The 20,714-nt window shown below is 33.5% G+C and overlaps 1 protein-coding gene across 6 annotated transcripts in view; it reads right to left on the bottom strand.

Moving 5' to 3' along the window:
- PCNX1 (pecanex homolog 1) overlaps nt 1–20,714 on the bottom strand; it is a 132,119-nt gene that overhangs the window by 78,788 nt on the left and 32,617 nt on the right. For all 6 annotated transcript variants that reach the window (XM_006925413.3, XM_015599644.2, XM_025042085.1 and 3 more), the window contains exons 3-6: nt 18,936–19,041; nt 16,123–16,168; nt 15,213–15,302; nt 7,152–8,858 (exon numbers count right to left, since the gene is read on the bottom strand). In XM_006925413.3, coding sequence (XP_006925475.1) covers nt 7,152–8,858; nt 15,213–15,302; nt 16,123–16,168; nt 18,936–19,041 — 1,949 coding nt within the window. The remainder of the gene's footprint in view (nt 1–7,151; nt 8,859–15,212; nt 15,303–16,122; nt 16,169–18,935; nt 19,042–20,714) is intronic.

Below are 20,714 nucleotides of genomic sequence, written 5' to 3'. Positions count from 1 at the left end.
TTAAAAATAATTATTTCCTTAAAAATAATGTTTTTGATCTATCATCTGGCCTCACTATCTTCTCTTCCACCTTAATTTCCTAAGATCTCTGTTGTTTTAAAATTGTTTTGAAAAGTCTTATTTATTTAATCCCATGTGCCCTTATTTCCCCTTTAAGTCAGCCTTAAAAATACTGTACTTGTCAGTTCAGACTAATAGAAATAGGCATTAGTTTCTTACTCTCAGGAGGACAGGAAAAGCAGCAGTGATAATAGTTCATTTTTGATGCCGAGGAATAAGGCAGTAAATCTCCCACTTTCCTGGGCCACACTTTTGCAGCATAATGAAACCACTGACTGATAGTAGTTTGCTGCTATCAAACTTTATTCAACTTTATATCCCCAGCACTGATCCCATCAACATTATGAAGCAAATATCAGCCAAAAAAAAAAAAAAAAACCAATACAGAAACTCAGAACTTAATCCAAAACAATAAAATACAAACTAAAACCAATATACAATAAGAATATCACAATGGCTTAAATGAATTACTACATAAAATTTTACAAAACCATACTAATTGACTAATTTGAGTTTCTAAAGCAATACACAAAATGTTGTTTATCCATTTGAATTTAAAATTGTTTCCAAACACACAAAAACTCCTTTCTTTTTAGTAAGTATGAAATGGATTATAAAATCAAGAATGTTATATTTAGATTTCAGTTCTTTTGCAACCTTCTTGAAGTTCTAAGTGTTACTAATTCTCAAATTATTATTCTGCTTAGAAATAGCCACTTCCTTCTATTTTAATGGTGATTTTAATAAAGTATCCTTTTAAATATTGACCTTTTTATCCCCTCCCCAACCTACGTCAGTAAATATTCTTTGTGTAATTAGTCCATTATGATTAGGAATATACAGACTACCTCCAGAAGTCATAGGCTCTCTGTTCTTTAGATACTTTCTTTTATTGAAGGAATGACAAGCATAGAATTATTTCATCCATTTGGCAAGCTTCTGCCAGAAAGAAGTATAAGTCACAAATTACAGGACACTTATTTATATTACTTATTTCTTTTTCAGCTAACACACTACAGTGACATTCTAAGGTTAGGCGACTAAATAAGAATTAGGCTTCAGATCCAAACCATAATTGACCCTTTGAGGTAATTTTTATTTTTATTTTTTCTCCAGTTTTATTGAGATAGTGAAAATTCCTTTAGACGTGAAAAGGCTGTTACCGTATATAAAAGCTCGTTTATGCAAAAATTACATATGACCTCATATATATATATGATGCTGATTAAACCTAGTCCTCTAGTACCATGCTGTCCAAAATGGTGGTAGCCAATAGCCATTTGTGGCTATTTAAACTTGAAACTGATTAAAATTAAATAAAATTTAAAATCCAGTTTATCGGATTAATGAACCACATTTCAAGTGCTCAACAGCTACATGTGGATAGTGGCTACCATCACTAGACAGCACAGACACAAAATATTTCCATCATCATAGAACGTTACATTGGACAATGCTGATTTAGAAAGTCAAGGATACCTTTTTTGTCACCACAATATACAAAGCCCACTGTATGCTTTGCCTATTTCTGACAATCATGACCTCAATAAAAGAAAACTGTGACAAAGACTGACACAAAGGGGGACATAAATTGGCAAGGCAGTCACTGGATAAAGTATAAACAAAGCAAAAAAAAAAAAAAAAGCCACTTGGAAGAAATGAAAACTTAAGATGAGTGACCACTAAACCTGTTAACAGTTCTTAGGCATCAGTAAGGTTAATTTGGGTTACAGAATTTAAAATCACTCTTTAAAAATCAATTCAATATTTTAAGAATTTATATCGAAGATTTCTATTCCATTGTTAAAACAAACTATTGCTCAATTTACAGGGCAGTTCACTTCACCGAAACTTTCAAACATTCTCTCTAGTTTTAGACATTTTGTTTCAACCAAAATAATAGAGTAGAATTTACACAGATATAATTTATAGGGGATAATCTAATCCATAAAATGTAGTAAAATTATTCAGGATTTGGAAAAAAGTAGTATGTGATCACTGAATACTGAGAACAGGAAGGTGAAATATAAAACAGTTCTCTTTACGATCATCCTTCTACTCAAGTCTTAATGGTGTTTAAGACTTCACTGGGACAAAAAAGACAAACCGTAGTGTCCACTTACAATCAAAATGTTCTTCAGCTTCTTCAGAAAACACAATTTTTTTTGCTATTAACACATATTTATATTTTGTTACATGGAAAAGCACTATATATTAATACTACTACTTAATAAAATAGTTTTGGAAACACAGCAAGATGTAAGTTTAGGCATCCACTGAACAATGTATTAAAATGGAATTATGGTTACTGCTTACGTTGTCCTCTGTAATAGTCGGGGTATAAATAATGCTAAAACAATGTTCAATATTTACTATAGCAATTACTTTAACAGTAGCTAGGATCACACATTTGCCTGAAAACACTATGTTATAATTTATGGTCACAACAAATAAGACTAAGCCATGGCCCCCTGGGAGTGTGCTACTTAATATAGAACATCTCTATTTGAAACAGGGTCCAGTGGGAGTCCAATTCTATTAGAGCCAAGGAAAGAAAAGTGTCTTTAAAGCTTAAATTTGCCATAAGCACATTGTCACATAAATTATAACCACACTTGAAAATTCACTTCCACAATCCAACTGCAATAAATTTTTAATCCTTTATAAGAGAAAGAAAACAAGAACAAAAAATATCTTTAAATTAGAGAATGAGACAGGAGAGAAAAAACTTTAAAACCTAGTTTTGAAGTTGATATTTTGACCTGGCAAAAAAATGAAATTAACCAGTAAAATAATAAGAGCATAAAATGCAAATAATAAAAACTGAGCACTCCAGGTGCAACTAAATTTTATGTATATGTAGGTAAAGGAGAAAATCACAAATATTCAAGTGATTCAAAACCGTGAATAACAAGACAGACATAAAATACTTTCAAGTACATATAGACAATTGTAATTTTAACATATTTTTAAAAATTTATGTCTTGACTTTCTAATCATTTCTTTTGTGTTAAGAAAACTCCAAGATTGAATTAAGATCACAGTAATTTTAAAAGAGAACTTCAGATAATTCAGCTCTTTATTTTTGACACAGTAATAAATCATTCAATAAGTTTAAACACTTACTGGGTACCTAAAGGCAATTCATGCACAAAGCACAGAGACCCTAAGACATTTTAGACAACTGTGATCTGATCTGATCTTAAATATCAAAAAGAAAACAAAATCCACAATACACACCTCCCACCTCAGGAGTTAGTTTTTATTTATCTCGAAATGAGTTAAGGGAAATGCTACATATTCTATATTAAATTATTTAACTATTTTCATATGCGGGTATTAAAACAATAAACTATCACTTTGTTTTACCCTGAATGAAAACACAGAAAACATTAAAGGCACTAGAATACTTTCAGGATAGCTGGGATGAACAAAAGAGCAAAATTTGGGAAGTAAGAAGGTAAGGGTTGTCCATATTCTATCTCAAAAATTAGAAAGTTTGAGCATAAATATATATATAGAATAAGATGCCATTTAGAAACAATGTCAATCAGACAGATGATTGCTTAGTGAAAGGATTCATTTGTAATAAGTTACTTTTTTGTTATATACTGCTCAGAAAAATAAAAGATCTACTGCATAACTTCTGAGCATTCATTCTGAATTAAAATACTTTCCATCAGTGAAAACATTACAAAGGTTGATATTTTGACCTGGCATTAGTTTCAAGTATACAGTACATTAGTTAGACATTTATATAGTTTATAAAACAATCCCCCTAACTGCTCCTTCTCTCCTCTGATTTTCTCTACGTTTTTGACAAGTAAACCAACCAACAAAAGCAAACAACAAAATTAGCTGTGACTTGAGCTAAAGAGAATTTGCATATCCTTATTCAATTTTCCACAATCCCAGCAGCCAAATAAATATAGTTGAGTAGACGAGATGCTTTCAAGAAATTAAATTATACCTGTGGAGTCATAATTCACACAGAATAATTCCTAAAAGATATAGTTTAAGGATTACTTACTTTCATAGGCCGTTCCTAATTTTTTAAAATCCTTTGGGAATAAGATGAGAGATATAAATCCTCTCCCAGAAAACCGCGCTCCAAAACAATTCTGCATATATCTTTAGGAGATTCACCTAATAAGAAGTCATTAATGAAGAGTATATATTTGAAGTGATATATATTTGAAAAGGGAAACTTCCTGACAAATGATTAAAAGGCATCAGTGTCTTTGTTTTCATAATAAAGCTACAATTTACAAAGCACTTTTACACATCTGAGCTCATTAGAGTCTGATAGTTAACTATGAGACAGGCCCACACAGTTATTGTTACTGTTTTACAATTGAGGATATTGAGGCACAGATTTAATGGCTTGCCAGAGTATCCGGTTAGCAATTAGAGGTGGTATTAAATGTTACCATCTGATTCCTATCTAGAACTTCACTGCTGCTAGGAAAAAATAATGCTATAATGTCTGTTCCTACCACACAAAATCAGGCATTGGGCTGGTTTTGGGAATTCTATACACAAACCCTTATTTGCCGCATCAATAAAATATCTCTTTTTCTTGACACTTTTTAAGAGAAGCTCATTTTTCCAAGTAACTGAAGCATCCAAACCTGTTTACTGCACTAAATGAGCATTTTTCCATGTGGTTCTTTTATGTCTAAGCATCTTCTCAGTATAGATCAGGGGTCCCCAAGCCCTGGGCCACAGATCATTATGGTCTGTGGCCTGTTAGGAACCAGGCTGCAGAGCAGGAGGTAAGCAACAGGTGAGGGAGCTGAAGCTTCATCTGTATTTGCAGCCGCTCCCCAGCGCTAGCATCACCGCCTCGGCTCCACCTCAGATCATCAGGCATTAGATTCTCACAGGAGCACCAGACCCTGGTGCCAAAAAGGTTGGGGACTGCTGATCTATAGGCATATAAATGGTCAAGCAGTATGCTCTATTTTGTTGACACATTTCAGGAGTACAATAAGGGAGAATAGATAGCCCAGAAAAATTTCTCCTCAATTGCCAGAAAGTCTACTGACAAATAAGGCTAAAATAAACAAATTCTTACCAAGTATTTGAGATGTAATATAATTTTTAAATAAAAAGAACCAAACATCCCCTCCCACTACCGCCAATTTTCAAAAAGCCCAAACAACCCCCTAATATAATTAAAACCACATGAATATAAATCCTCAATACACTTAGTTTAGTTATGCTGTTATTTTTATTCTAAACACAATGAAGCTATAATGTGTTTAGAATAAAAATAGATTATAACTAAACACAATAGCCTCTACAATGCCCTCTTTTAGCAAAAAAAAAAAAAAAAAAAAATTTAAGAGCCCACAGACTGTTATATTTATTCCTTCAAAGTGCATGGAAATTTTTAGTTCAGTATTTGTTTCTTATTAACAATCAATGGTTTGTTTTTTAGAAATAAGAATGCAAATAATAGAAAAGCTAGAATCTGAAAAAACGAGGGCTCATATTAGTCAAAGATCTGCACTGAAAAGTAATTAACACCTTCCCTATAACTCTTACAAAAAAATAGAACACCTCACATTCCCTGAGAAAAGGAAATGACATTTTAAATACAAAGACATAAGAATTTACTATAGTTCTTGTACATAGTTTTTAGTATTTACATTCCAACAATATTTAGAAGAGCAATATTTTCCTACCAAAGCATGTTCACTCTTAAAATTTATTTTAATGACAACTTTAAAAATTAAGCTGTATTTTAAAACCCAGTGGTTTCTTGCATGTTATGAACATATTTGATATGATTTGTGTGAGAAATCACGCAAGGCATTTCAGACCTTTTATAAAAAACAGAATGATATGCACATCTAAGACTTGAGGGAATTTAATTACTATACTGTCACCAAGTAGTTATAATCATTTCAGAAATAATTAGTTCTCAATATTTAGGTTGGATAGGCTATTTGCTTCCTTAGGTTTTTACCTTTTTTTTACATTCTCATTAGAAATTAACCTATGTTAGAAACTATACCAAAAGAAACAAGAGAATGTTTACCACAATATGAACTTTTAAAATACTCTGGGTGAAATTAGAATTCTTTGAGATAAAAAGCAAGTTCCTTATGTTTCACAATGTATAAACAAAATATTCAGCTTAACTTTTAATAAGAGACTAGAAGCTTTAAAACTAAAGATATAAGCCTGAATAAAGAGAATGGGGGTGGAGGATAAAAAAGCTACAGTGCTGGCAACGGAGGGCTTCGTTCTTCTCATTCTATTCAAGAACCAGATTCCATAATAACCAGAACAGAATTTTAAAAAAAGTATTCTGAGGAGGTAATAGCAAAAAACAACTCTGAAATAAAATGGCCAAAAACACATGGATAATATAAAATCACATATTAAATTTTGCACAATTTTTTATAAACCTGCAACAAATAAGCTATTACCTTAACCAAAACACCATCACTGTTATAGGGATCATCATATATCCATTAATGGATACTAAGTGCCAATATAAACTACAAACTTAAATTTAATAAACTTTCAGTGTGAAGTTACAGGAAAAAAAAAGGTAAATGCCTAAAACTTGAATAAGACAAAAATAAAACTGAAGAAACAGACATAAAAGAGCCATAAAAGTTTCCAAAGTACACAGGCAGAGCTAAAGTAGTATTTGGAAAAATCTTATATAACAGGTTCTAATTCTGAAAGTTCAGTGGTAAACAGTATATAAGAAATGATTAATTGGGTGCCCTAATAAAATTCTACATTCTGTTGTTGATATTGTACAAAGAGGGAAGAGGACCAATTTTTGTTGCTCCTAGTAAAATATTCAAAGAATATTTTCATATTCTTTCATTTCATATTCTTTACAGATTCAAAGAATACAACTGAAAAAATATTTTCTTGATGTTCCAAATATGTACCAAAACCTTTTCTAAGATAACCAACTCCTTCTTCATGGAAAAGTCTATTTTAATAACATAGTGGAACAGAGGATATTAATACAAAGCATATTTTAATAAATATCACTCTAATCAACAGTATCAATAACTGCAGTTAACTCTTGGGGAAATCTCGTCCTATAATTTACTTACCTCCACTGACTGCATCTTGCTCTTCGCCTTCAGGAAATGCTACCTGGCTTGGCAAGCTATTCCTAGATCGAGTGACTGTCTCTAACTGGGAAGCCCGTCCCAATAAAGAGAGCTCATCTAGCACCTCTCCCTCTTTGGCCTCAAGATCTGATTTTGAAGTGGTTAAGGGTTTTATACTTTGGGGTGCCAGCAGCCTGCTGGAGTCATTCAAGCACGCTACTGCGCCACTGTCCAGGCTCAGCACTCGGGCTCGAGTCTTGGCATTATTTGTGCTGGAAGTCCGACGTGTCGCCCGCTTTTTGCCAGATCCTTCAGGACCCAAACGAGATTTGTGTGTGTGCTCAGAGTCGGTGCCCCTTTCTCTAGGAACATGTTTGGTCTTCAAAGCACTGTATCTGCCCTCAGGGGACTGACACGAATGAGAAGTCGTGCTAGAAGAGCTATCACTGCTGAATTGGTGAGCAGATTGAACACTAGATGCTCTGCTCAAGTCACTTTGGTCACTAGAGTCATCATCGTGACAGAATATAGCACTGTGTGGCTTGGTACCAGAAACACCTCGAAAAGAAACATAGTCCCTATGCCGACTTGAATCAAAACTGCTGGCCCGTTTCTTTCCTGTCCGTCTCCTGCCCGACTTATGGGCAGAGGCTGTCCGGTGGATTAAGCTGGAAGATTTAGGTCGTACATCTCCTTCCTTTTGCTTTCCGCCAATATCTTTCCCAACTTTTGAGTCCACTGAAACGGCGGGCTTATCACTCTGCTCCTCTTTGTTTTCAGCTGTTTTCCCAAGTGGTCTGTCCGCTTGCAAAGTAAATTCGTTTGCATGGGGATTTTTATTGGCTTCTTCAGATACAGAGGTGCTGAGACCTCTCTGACTGTGAATATCATCACAGGTATTACAGTCCTTGGCCTCTTGAACCCCACTATTTATACTCACTTCCAAGGCAGTCTTTTCACTACTAGTCCTTTTGTCACTGGTACAGCTAGTCTTGTCTTCTGGGTCAGCACAGCACTCTTTTTTCCTACCATTTTTCTTTCCTACTTTAGGAGACTCCTCATGCTCTGACAAGATGCTCTCTATGTGAGTTGAGCTGGTATGCTCACTCTTATAGCTGCTGACAGTACTGTTGGTATCACGGTCCGTTCCACTGCAATAGCTCTCTGTGGACCCACTACTGCGCGTGCTCAGGCTCCTCAAGCTGTCCATGCTTTTGTCTGCTTTCAAAGGTTTGCTCTTCCCACTCTTTGTAGGTGGCTGAGACTTACTGTTTTTCAGCTCACCAACAAGCTGAAATTCCCCAGATAAACAAGAATTTTCCACCAAGGATTCTTTGGATCCAGAATGAGGCTTGGAAGATTCTAACTCACTAACTGGATCTAAGCCACGTCTTTGCTGGTACAGAGGGAAGTCATTCAGTGAGGCATCTGGAAAAGCCACAGCAGAGCTAGAAGTCCGTGGCACACCTCGTGGCCGGTGATCTTTCCTATAAGAGTGTGAATGCAAAGGAACAAGAGAAGCTACTTCGGTATCACATGCACTGGACAGAGACTGATCGACATGATGATGGTGGCTGTGACTTGGCAGGCTCACTTTGTCACTGCAGTCCCGTGGTAAGTCCTGTCCACAAGAAGATAAGGAAGGCTGAATGGAGATGAAGGAATCATTGGAGACCAGACGGAAGAGCTTCCGATCAGTTGCCAAATCTGTTTCAAACATATATTTGGAAATGTTAACACAAATCTATGATCTGCTTTTTTATCGTTTAACAATGGAAAGAGTTCGCAGCATACAGTAAATCAAGTAAAAACAATTTCTAAAGTAGTTTACTGAATAGTTGGCTCATCAATCCAAAGAGCTGCAAAAAGAAAGCATTCTATTGATGGAATGAACTAATCGCCTCAGAAAATGTTCTACAGAATAACAATAAAATAACAGGCAACAAAGGATTATATTTAAAATTGACCTGGATTTTCATGTGAGCTCTGTCTCTAACTAATCAGGTAACCTTGGGTTACCTTTCTAAGCCTGCTTTCTCATGTGTAAAATGCAGTATCAATCTCTCCAAGGAGTACCATGGAATAACTGACATATGATATGCACTGCTCTGCACAGTGTCTGACAATTATTGATGCATGTCCCTAATTTTAATATGCAAAATTAATGGTAGCTATCATTATTTTACTTCACTAACACAATACAAAAATCTCTTTGAAAGACTAATGTTTTACAAATCAACAAAAACCTAGTCATTAGAAATAGAAAAAAATCAAAGGCTGACTAATTCCCAAACAAGATACATCTTAATGTTCAGAATGATTGAAAAGATTAAAACAATAATTATGAGGCAAAATACTGCATTTTCTTGTTTCATCGTTGATGCAGCAATTACAAAATGCCTCATGAAAAAAATACATATCTCCTGATATCTGTAAGACAATACCTTTCGCTCTCCCTTTAGGGCACTGATTAGTGACTTGAGTTACCATATATACTATGTGTGTAGATACAAATAAATCCATCTACCTACCCACACTGTAATTTATCTAGAAATATAGTTTGACAACTGAACTACACAATAGCTGAATTTTTATACACTTTTGACAAAGATGGTTGAATCTGCTTTTAGTTCAATCAAAATTATTTCTCGTAACTGCATAGAAAAAAATACAATAGATTCTGTAGTAAGTCAGACTGTTCCAGTAGAATCTCAACAATAAAAGCACACATTTCCCTCTAAGATTAATATATAAAAAGAATAAATTATTAGAAATGTTTATTTTTTTTAAAAAATCTAAATCTAGATTATATCTAAATAATTAAAAACTCAGAGTCAGTCTCTAGAATGTACTATATAAATTTTGATTTACAAATAACCTATTAGGCTTTTTCTTATGTTTTAAAGTCTTCAAGATAAGTAAAATCCATGTTCTTATCATTTGTCCAAAAGAGTTGTCACTATGCTTGGGTTATACAACCTAAACAACAAAATTTTAAAGTTAGCACTGTATTTACTTTTTTACAGTATGAAATTATAGTTATTTCTAAAAACTATGTATCTCTAATAAGCAACTACAGAATGGTGTGAAATTCACATTATGAATTTTATAGAATAAAAACTGAAGTAGCCAAAAATCACTAATTATATATGCAACAAAAACTTTAACAAAATGTTAATCAAAACCAATTCCTTTCTAAAACATTAATAAAGCAGAAATTTAAGGTTTTGATTTTGAAAGGCACAGCCAAACTTACTTTAATATATGTACTTTTTTCAATGTTGCTAAATAAATATACCATAAAAAGTTTAACTTTAGGTGGTTTTAGGAAACTTTTAATATGGTTTCCTGGCATTTTTCTTACTGGTAGTAATACAGTCAGTCCAAGACAGGATCAAATCAACACAGAGGTACTTTTTTTCATATAATTCAATTTTTTCCAATGATTGCTACTAGTGGTGTTGAGGTAAGAAAGGCATGTTCACATACTGCTCATGATGAAACTGGGATAACTTTCTGTAAAGCGATCTGGCGATATGGCCCAAAAACTTCCAAAAGTATATTCACCTATGACCAGTAATCTATATCTAGAAATTGCTGCTAAAGGATAAAATCATATATGAATATAAGGTTTTATCAAAAAATTGTTCATCTCAGGTTATAAAACTTCTTAAAACACAAAAAGTATAAAAATCTCCAATAAAAATGATTGACTAAATTATGATGTCTATTAACAACATCATGTAGGCACTAAAACATGTTTTCAAAGATTATGTAATAATATGAGAAAATACTTAGATAAAAAGAAGGCACTATATAAAAAGTATTATCCCAATCTGTAACAGTAAAAAGAATACTAAGGGTATATGTACATATGTTTGTAGGAATGTTAAAAGTAATATACCATATTTAGCCATAAAAAGAGATAAAGTCTTAATACATGCTACAACATACCAAGTTAAAGAAGCCAGACACAAAAAGCCACATATTATATAATTCTATTTATATGATATGTCCAAAATAGGCAAATACATTGAGATGGAAAATAGATCAGTGGTTGCCAGGGGCTGGCTGAAGAAAGACATGGGAAATATAATGGGTCCGGGTTTCTTTTTGAGGTATAATGAAAATGTTCTACAATTGGATAGTGGTGATGGATACAAACACAACCTTGTGAACATACTAAAAACCACTGAAATGTACAGTTTAGAAGGGTGAATTTTATGGTATGTAAAATATATCACAGTAAAAAAATAAGAAAAAAGTAATACATCAAAAACATATTAACAAGTTATCTCAGTGGCAGGAGTATGAATTATTTTCTTCTTCATTCTTAACTATATTTTCTAAAATTAACATATATTTCTTTTATAAACAAAAATCACACTTTCCTCCTCTCTAATAAATCATCCCCATCAATTATAGAAAACAAGCTGTTATTGCTCCGAAATATTCTTACAAAATCCAAATCTTTTATCTTCACTTCCCCTACTATCATCTTGTATCTCTGATCCCCTTTACATAAATTCACCAAGAGTAGCCTATATACAGTTTTCCGTTCTTTTCCTCTAATTCTCTCTTACATGTATTCTATTCCCACTCCAGTAAGATGCTTATCAAGGTCATCAGCACTGTTAAATCCAATGGTCAAACCTCAGTCTCCTATCACCTGACCTATCAGCAACATTTGACAAAACTGACCATGATCACTCTGCCTGAAACACAGGCTACAGCCCTCTTGGTTTCTTCACCTCACCAGTTGTTACATTCAGTCTCCTGGACTTATTAAACTGGAGTGGTGCAGAGCTCAATCCTTTGAACTTTTCATCTTCCTATCTATATTCTCTCTTTTGTGTAGAAAACTCATTCATTTTTCTGGCCCCATTACTAAAATTTAGAAATACTTGGAACAAGTTCTTCCATCTTCTACCTAGCCCCAGTACTCACTGGGCTGAAGTTCTGATCTTGAGTAAGGAAAATGAGTGAGGCTGGAGAAGGGAACTGTAGATATCCATTCCTGGAAGTGAAAAAGGAGAGCACACGTACCCCCATGCTCAGTTTTCTCTCAAATATCCTGAATCGTATTGATAAAATAAGTGCCAGCTAAGCAACTAACAGTTAACCAACTGACTAAAAGTCACTGCCCTGTAAATCCAAACCAGCCAGAGAACCAGAAGAGCTCCAATTGACAGATAAGCCAGAATGAACTACCACTAGGTGGTGCCAAACCGTAGGTAAGACTAATGCAGATTTGGATCAGAGAGCCAGGACACCTAAACTCCAAACTGGCTAACAACGCACATTTGCCCTGTTTACTAGCTTCATGATAACACAATCCCACAGCTGACATGACTGAGTTTTTGGGGGGCTATTTGTATACTGAAAACTCCTAAATTTAAAACCTCAACTCAGATTTCCTACCTGAAATCCAGACCTATCTAATTATCTACTAATTATTGCTGTTTAGAGGTATAACAGCATCTTGTACCTGTCTTACCTTCCTTCTGCCCCTTCTCAGTCTTTCCCTTTTCAGTTAACAGGGACTCCATCCTCCTCACTGCTTAACCCAAAACCTTAGTCATCCATGACTATTATTTCTCTCACATGATATATCTAGTCCATCAACATCAACAAATCCTCTCATTAATATCTTCTACACAATCAGACTACCCTAATCTGTGTCCTGGATTATTGCAATAATCTGCTAACTGAGCTCCCTGCTTCAGCCTTTGCCCCTTTTAATATTTTCTCAATATAGGAGTCAAGTGAGTCTGTTAAAATATAACACAGATCATGACACTCCTCTGCTCAAAACCGTCAGTAGTTCCTCATCTCACTGGAAATTAAAACCAAAATCTTGAAAATGGCTTACAAGACTATATAATGTCCTCTCACATACTCCACACCAGCCACACTATTTTTCAAACCTGACAGGGCTATTCCTAACTTAGAAATTTTGCCTGTGCTGTTACCTCTGCCTAGAGGGAAACCTTTTATCCCCAAATATCCTGATAGCTAATACTTCTTCACCTCTTTTAGGTTTTGCTCTCAATGAGGCTTTCCCTGGACCACTCTACTTAAACTTACAATTCCCCAGCCTCCACTCTCTATCCTCTGTCTCTATTACTACATATATATTTGTACGAGTATAATTCTATAATAACAGTATGGAAGCCACATGAGGGTAGAACTTTTTGTCTGTTTGTTCACTAATTTATTTCCAATTCTTAGAATGATGCTCAGTATATCATGAGTACCAGATACTATCTGTTAAATGTTAACTATGTGGAAAAATGGTATGTGATAAAGCAAGTTACAAAACTATATGACAGTAGTATAGCATAGCATTAAAAGCATAATTCAAAACTAGACTGCAATTAAAGGACTACCACTTTGTAGCTGTGTAACTTTGGGCACGTTTTTTATAACTTCTCTCTAAGCTATATGTCATCTGTAAAATGAGAATAATATTAACATCAAATGCTTACAGTAAAGATTAACTGAGTGAATGTGTATAATAACACACTTAGAAGATGACTGAAACCAGGGGTTGACAGACTAAGACCCATGGAGCCAAATCAGCCCTCTGCCTCTTTCTGTAAAGTCTTAGTTTAACACAGCCATGCCCACTCATTTAGTATTATTTATGGCACCTTTCACTCTACAATAGCAGTTAGAGTAGTTGTAAGAGAGACAATATAGCAATACAAAGCTATCTGACCATTTACATAAAAAGTGTGCTGACCTCTAACCTACATAATAGTATGTACTCAGTGAATGTTAGACATTATCTGTGTCCATGTGTGTCTGCCAGGTGTGTATAGAATTCCTAACCTGTCACTCTACAAACTTCTTGCTTGTGCATGGTACTTTCCAGATATAAAATAAAAATATATGACCCATAAATACAATGGCACTAGCTTCTCTAAGATCAATACCTAGTTTTTGAGATATTCTCATAATTACATATTATAGAATGAGATACTATAATTCCCAAACCAATGAATTCACCTTTACTTTTTATAAGAAAATTATTTCTGTATCATACAGTACATTTGAGAGTATTTTTTTAGTGGAAAAGAGTAGGCTGACAGGGGTAGTCCACAAAAGCAAATAAACAATGATGGGGTACTACAATTCAAAAAAAGCAGTTACAGCAATAAACTTAAAATTCCAAGTACCAGTAACAAAATATGCTTGTAAGAACTGGATCTGGGTAAAATATTAAATTAATAGGAAAATGTCATAATTTAGTGGTCTATTTGTAACTTTATAAATCAGTTTCATAATCAAGTATAGGAAAATCGTCAGCCTGCCTGTCTACCAAACATCCCCCATAGACTAATAATGAACAGGCTGAGAATAAGGAAACGATTTTCTGTCTCACTGATTATATAACATGGGATAAATGGGGTTGACACATTTATCCTTTCATGTTTGAAAATTAAAAATCGAATGTAAAAATGTGGCAGTTCTTAAAAAAAAAAAAAAAAGCAAATGCCAAGAAAATTCAGAGTACTCATTTACAATGGAGTTGAATATGAAGGGGAAAAAAATCACTTAAAGCCAAAATTTCTATTAAAAATCTACTACAGGAGGTACCATATTGGAGAAAGACATACAGTTTCTCAGAAACTTCAACAGCAAGTTATTTCTTTGTTAAAACATATTGTTAGGCAAGATATGAAATAGCTGGCATTTAGAGGTTACACTGGATGGAAAATAGCAGTTTTACATTCAAGTTATCACCATGCCAGGCAAGATGCTCTGCCTGACAAGAAGGATAGCAGATTCTTATCTTTCATCTCACACTCACTCTGGAGCACATGCTCATAAAATCTTTCCCATCATGTTTACTTAGCAGAACATGCACAACTGAATTCCAGAAAGCTAAAAGTACTTCTAACACTGTAGTGTTATCCTAGTGAATGATTTTAATGCTTCTTAAAAACACCATATTAAATTATTATTAACTTTTGCCAAAATGTAAGAGGCATATTCTATAAACTTATCCTGGTCCACCACAACATATAATGTCACTGTGAAGTATAATGTTCTTACCTTGTTCTTCACTTCCTTCCTTACAAAGACTAGAGCTCTGGCCCAGACTTAAACTGATATCATCAGAAGTTTTAGCAGTGTCTGTATCTCCTACAAAGTTAAGAAAAACATGTGAAGATATGTTAGTAAAGACTGTATACTACAGCATAACGAGGAAGGATACCAAGGATCATAGATCTCTACTATACTAGTTTACCATACACTATATTAGCATACTATATCTACTAAAGCAGTTTTCGTATATCAAGGATTACAATAATGGAAGATGCACTGAACTAACAGGAAATATCACAGACTATCAGACCACATAATTATTCCCATAGCACTATAAACCAAATCATATGGAAAGCTTCATATTGTTAGCTAATAAAACTATTTCTTTAAAAAAAAGTTTTTAAAAAGAAATGAAAATTTTATAATAACAACTTAAAACAACGTAAATTTCCTTCCCAGGGCAAACCAGAAATCTAAAAAATTACAGAGTAAAAATAATATGCATTTATCTGAAGTAGGTATATTGAATAAAAGACATATATAAGATGTACAGAAAAACACTTTCCCTTTTTTTAGTATCTCATTTGCATCTAATTTAAAAGTTTCACAATAATTTACTCAGTTTTCCACAAACCTCACCAAAATCCATGAAAGTATTTTCCCTCAAGGCAAGGAAGTTTCTTAGAGATAAAAATTTACAATGTAATGCAAATGGTCAAACACGTTTGTGAAATTTGGATGATGAAAAGGAGACAATTTAAATCAAGTAATCTTTAATATAAGATACATAATTTTATCTACAAAATAATTTCTACAATTTTTCATTTCACATGAATAAACAGTACTTTGTTATCTTTATTAAAATCAGAAATGAAATGGAAAGTCACAGTCAACTTCCAAGTTAGATCACATCTACCTTTAATAGTTGCTGCTGTTCCAAGACGAGAAGAACCAGATCCAATCTGAAAACATGACATGAATTTAAGTAAAACATTAAAATGCTAGCTATGTCATTATCAACATACATTAGCAAGATAATTAAAAAAATTATATTATCAAAACATGTTATCAGTCACTTTTATCAATATTAAAACATACCCTTTAGGCACTGCACATCAGAGCCACAACCTGTTTGCTGCAGCACACACTGTGAACGTATTACAGATGTGCTGGGACACCGAATGGCTGAATCTCTCTGCACGCTCAGGACTGACGGAGGCCCCGTGGAAGGATGCCTCCAACCTTAAGCAATCATACAATTACTATCATTTTTTATATTGCACCATGATATGTTCATGTTATAAACAAAAGCAAAATAGTTGTTGAGTCTATCTAAAATAAATTTAGACTTATCAGGTCATATAAAGGGAAGGTTTGGAGGGAAAAAATATATATGCCACAAAGAGCAACCTAAATCTTCAACTGTCGAATTGTTCATGAATCAATATGTACTTTCCTGAGTTCCAGACAAAAAGTATGTCTTCGTAGACTGCTATAACATATTAGAAAGAATTAAAAACTAAGCCATCCATGAAACATGAATTTTTAGCAAACTAAAATCTACTGAACTTTTAGTGCTTATACTAAAGGCATAACACTTCCCTAAAATTTCACAACCATTATTTATTATACTATTATAAAAATTATAGAAACAAACACCACAAATTCCACAAACGCATTAAGAAAACAAAATATAACATGAAAATTACTAAATCAACAAGTCTTGGTAACTCTACAATCTATTTTCAAGAGATTCAAAAAGAAAACGGTCAAATTTAACACTTTGGAATAAAATTAAGAACATTCAAAAATTACTTTGCATTTTAACAAGTCTTTCCTTTCACTGATTCAATTGAACAGAAGTACACCTGTCCTTCGATTTACACAATATTTTTTTATACAAGTTTTTTTTATATGCAATAAATATTTCCCCCATTTATGTGGGCTTTTTATATGCAGTTTCCATTTACTGTGGTCTCATTTTACATAGTTCTTTCTTTTTCATTTCCAATATTTACGATTACTCTTTCTAAAAAACAGCTTAACTCAGCAGTGAACAAAGAACTAATACTAACACAATTATTAATGATCTTCCCATTCATTGGATGGCAAATAAAAAAGCATGAGTGACTACTGATGTTTTTTGGGATTGGTTTTACAAATGTTTTGAGTAGAACCTGAAAACTATATAAAGGAAAAATGTCTTCTTTTTAAAATATTTTTAATTTTAGATAATGTACCTGGCCATCCACATAATTTAGAACATCCAAATATAAAAGTTGTATATTTGCCACCAAATACAACTTCCTCGACCCAACCTTTAGATGAAGGCTTATTTCCATTTTTAAGATTAATTATATTAAATGGAGTTTTAATGATATTTTTAATAAACTTGAAGATAATGAATCATTTATAGTTATAGAAGCCAGGAGTAAATACGCAATTTTAAGTTGTTTTTAAGTTATATCAAGAATATTGCTTTAGCTTTGAGTGATATAAAGCCATCAACTTTAAATGCTTGCTGGAAAGCAATATGGCCAGAAGTGGTTGTACCAGGGAATATGGTTCCAACAACCGAAGAGGGATTAACTGGCATTATTAATTTATTAAATAAATTTCAAGAAGAAGGCTCTGACAATTTGAATGTAGATGATATTAACAAATTACTGGTTGATCATGAATTAACTGATAATGAATTAATTCGCTTAATATCTGAAGCCCATCCTGCTGATGAATATGGCAGTGACCTTGATTCACTGCAGAAAATATTTACAAAGCTCTTCAACTGGCTACAAAAATGGAAACTGCAATTCCAGATATTGATTCAAACATCCAACGAGGCCTGAAATTTCAAAAAGGTTTTAAAAAATGTTGCAGTGAATGTCAAAGAATTTATGAAAACTTAGCAAAAGATAGGATTGAAAAAAGATCATCCAAAAACATAAACATAAATAATGAAACCAAAGTAGTACTTCCAAATACTTCGAGCAACGAGGATAGTGACCTTGTGACAATTAAAAAAAGGTTGCTTGCTTTAGATTACACTAGATATCGACAGCGAATAAAACTTATTTTATTTTTTTTTCTGAATTTTCATTAGCATTTTTTGTGAAAATATGTGAAATGATTATTTTTATGACTTATATTGGCCTATTTTTTTGGCATTTTTTTTTCTTACTGGTGGACTCTTTTTATACAGTTTTCCTCCACATAAAAAAAGACATGTAGAACAGATAACCCACATAAATTGAGGGATGGGTGTATACAATAAGAAACTGGCTCATAATATAGGTTAATATTAAGTTGAAGGGGCATGAGGGACTTCCTTGATCTGGATGGCAATTAAATGGGTGTGCATATATATGTAGAAATCCACTGAGCTGTACACTTAAGGTATGCATGCTATGCTGTATAAAAGTTAAATGGCACTGAAAGTAAAAATAAGCATACACAACATATTAAAACTACTAATAAACTCTTGATGTAGCCAATAAAAAATAAGCTTTGCAATATTTTTAACTGTTTACTAAGCTTCATGTTTAGCAAAAATATACTTAATATAAAAATTCAGTTAAAAAGAATGTTAATAAAAGATACTATTAATAAATAATCAAAAAATTAAATAGCAAGATAAAGCCAAACATGAACTGACTATTATAAACAAGAGAATTCTTGAGACCATCATCGTCAGGAGAGAAAAAGGCAAAATAAAATCACACAGGTTCCTACCTGGTTGCTTGGATCTAGGCCAGCATAAGAATTTCTTGAGCTGCAACCAACTGGTGGTGTGGCCTCACGAATGAACTCGGACATTTCAATCCCTCCACCAGGATCACTATGGGAAAAAGTGATAGAAAGAGAGTAACTGCCATTATTTGCCACCAACCGTTTTCTTTTTATCATTTTTTTCTATAAAAAAGAGGTTCTGATTTTTAATAGATCAAATGGCAAAAAAAGATCATCCTTCATTTATGAGTCTAATAATTTGAATTATTTTATAGCTACATCACTATTTGAAATATTTAAAGCACTCTCCCAAACTGTGTATACCCAGTCCGCTAGAAACTGATCTTGATTACAATTGCGGCATACTAAATATAGCACGTTTTATAATATGTGCCGTAAAAACACTCTAGCAAAGAAATGATTTGCCTTTTGTTTCCTAAGATCAAAGAGAAATCAGCCATTGTAAACACAGAAAGTAATCAGATCTTACCTACCACTCTCCAAGAGCAGTCTGACTGAGCTGAATGACACAATGATAAACATGAAAGGAAACACTCATTCTGGTCAAGTTATTTTTATCTGTATTTTTTAAGTGAACAGCATTTAACTGGGATACTAATTTGTTTTATGGAATTAGAAACCTAAGATTTTAGATGTGTGTATGAGTTGGAAAGCTTAAGTTAAAAAAGTAAAATGACATTCACTGTATAGTATCAAGAGGCATTTAACAAAAGAGAAAAGTACTAGGTTCAGAGAAGTAAAGAAATCTACATATAGTACTTAAAAGATAATGGGTTTCCCAAAATCAGGGCAAAAGATCACACCAAACTTCAGAAAAACTTATAAAGTTTTAAAATAACGTTCCTTAGGGACTCAACTTTTAGAAAAACTCAGACCTAAAAGTTATCATAATCCTATTTTTTGCCCAGAGAGTTTTACTCATTCCATCTGGAGTAAGTATTAAATAAATTTAGCTATAATTATCAAGGATAAAAGCTCTAGTATACATGCTAGGCATTATAGCAAATGTGAACTATCTTGCCATCCAGCATCTAATTCAACCTCCTAGTTAACAAAACAAAAAAAGCAATCCAAAATTCTTCTGGTGAACCACCCCATTCCAAACTTTCATATGGTTTTAGGTGAAGATGACCCCATCCTCAGGTTTAGGGGGAAGCTCTACTGGCCAAAGTCAATCAGCATGTCTCATACTCTTAGTTACAGAGCTTAGTTATAGAATAAGCACATGACTCAACTCAGGCTAGCATTAATCAGACCAGAAGTGTTCTATTGTTGAAAGAGGAAATTTCCCTATAATTAGAAGACTTAAGGCTTGTAGCTCCTGCAGCCACTTTATACCCACAAAGGGACAGCCTGTCTAAGAAGCCAATGAAAAAAAAAGAGCACAGCCTGGTGAAGGGAAGCAGGATCATGAAGCAACTGTTAGAAACCACAGTTTGCCACATTTGAAGACATCCTTTACATACAGACTTTTCAGGATTGTGAGCCATAAATTCCCTCAGCCTGTTTAGATAGGGTATTCTGACAGCTTCAATTAAAAGATACAGGTAAAGCAGAATTTGCTTACAAGTATACCTTCCTTTTAAGTATCGCTACAGCTGTTTGAATTCTAGTGTTTTTATTATTAATGGTCTTATAACTATCATGTCCCTTTTTGCTTAATGGGTTCCTAACTCCAGACCACAGACTATAGTTAGCTAATGCTCAATAAAGACAATCAGCTAAGTTGCTACCCATTGATAATAGTAAAACATATTGGGA

The sequence above is a fragment of the Pteropus alecto genome, unplaced genomic scaffold (genome assembly GCF_000325575.1).
Source record: "Pteropus alecto unplaced genomic scaffold, ASM32557v1 scaffold8, whole genome shotgun sequence".
In the NCBI taxonomy this organism is placed as follows: domain Eukaryota; kingdom Metazoa; phylum Chordata; class Mammalia; order Chiroptera; family Pteropodidae; genus Pteropus; species Pteropus alecto.
The sequence above is the reverse complement of the archived record's forward strand: the minus strand, read 5'-3'. Positions and strand labels throughout refer to the sequence as shown.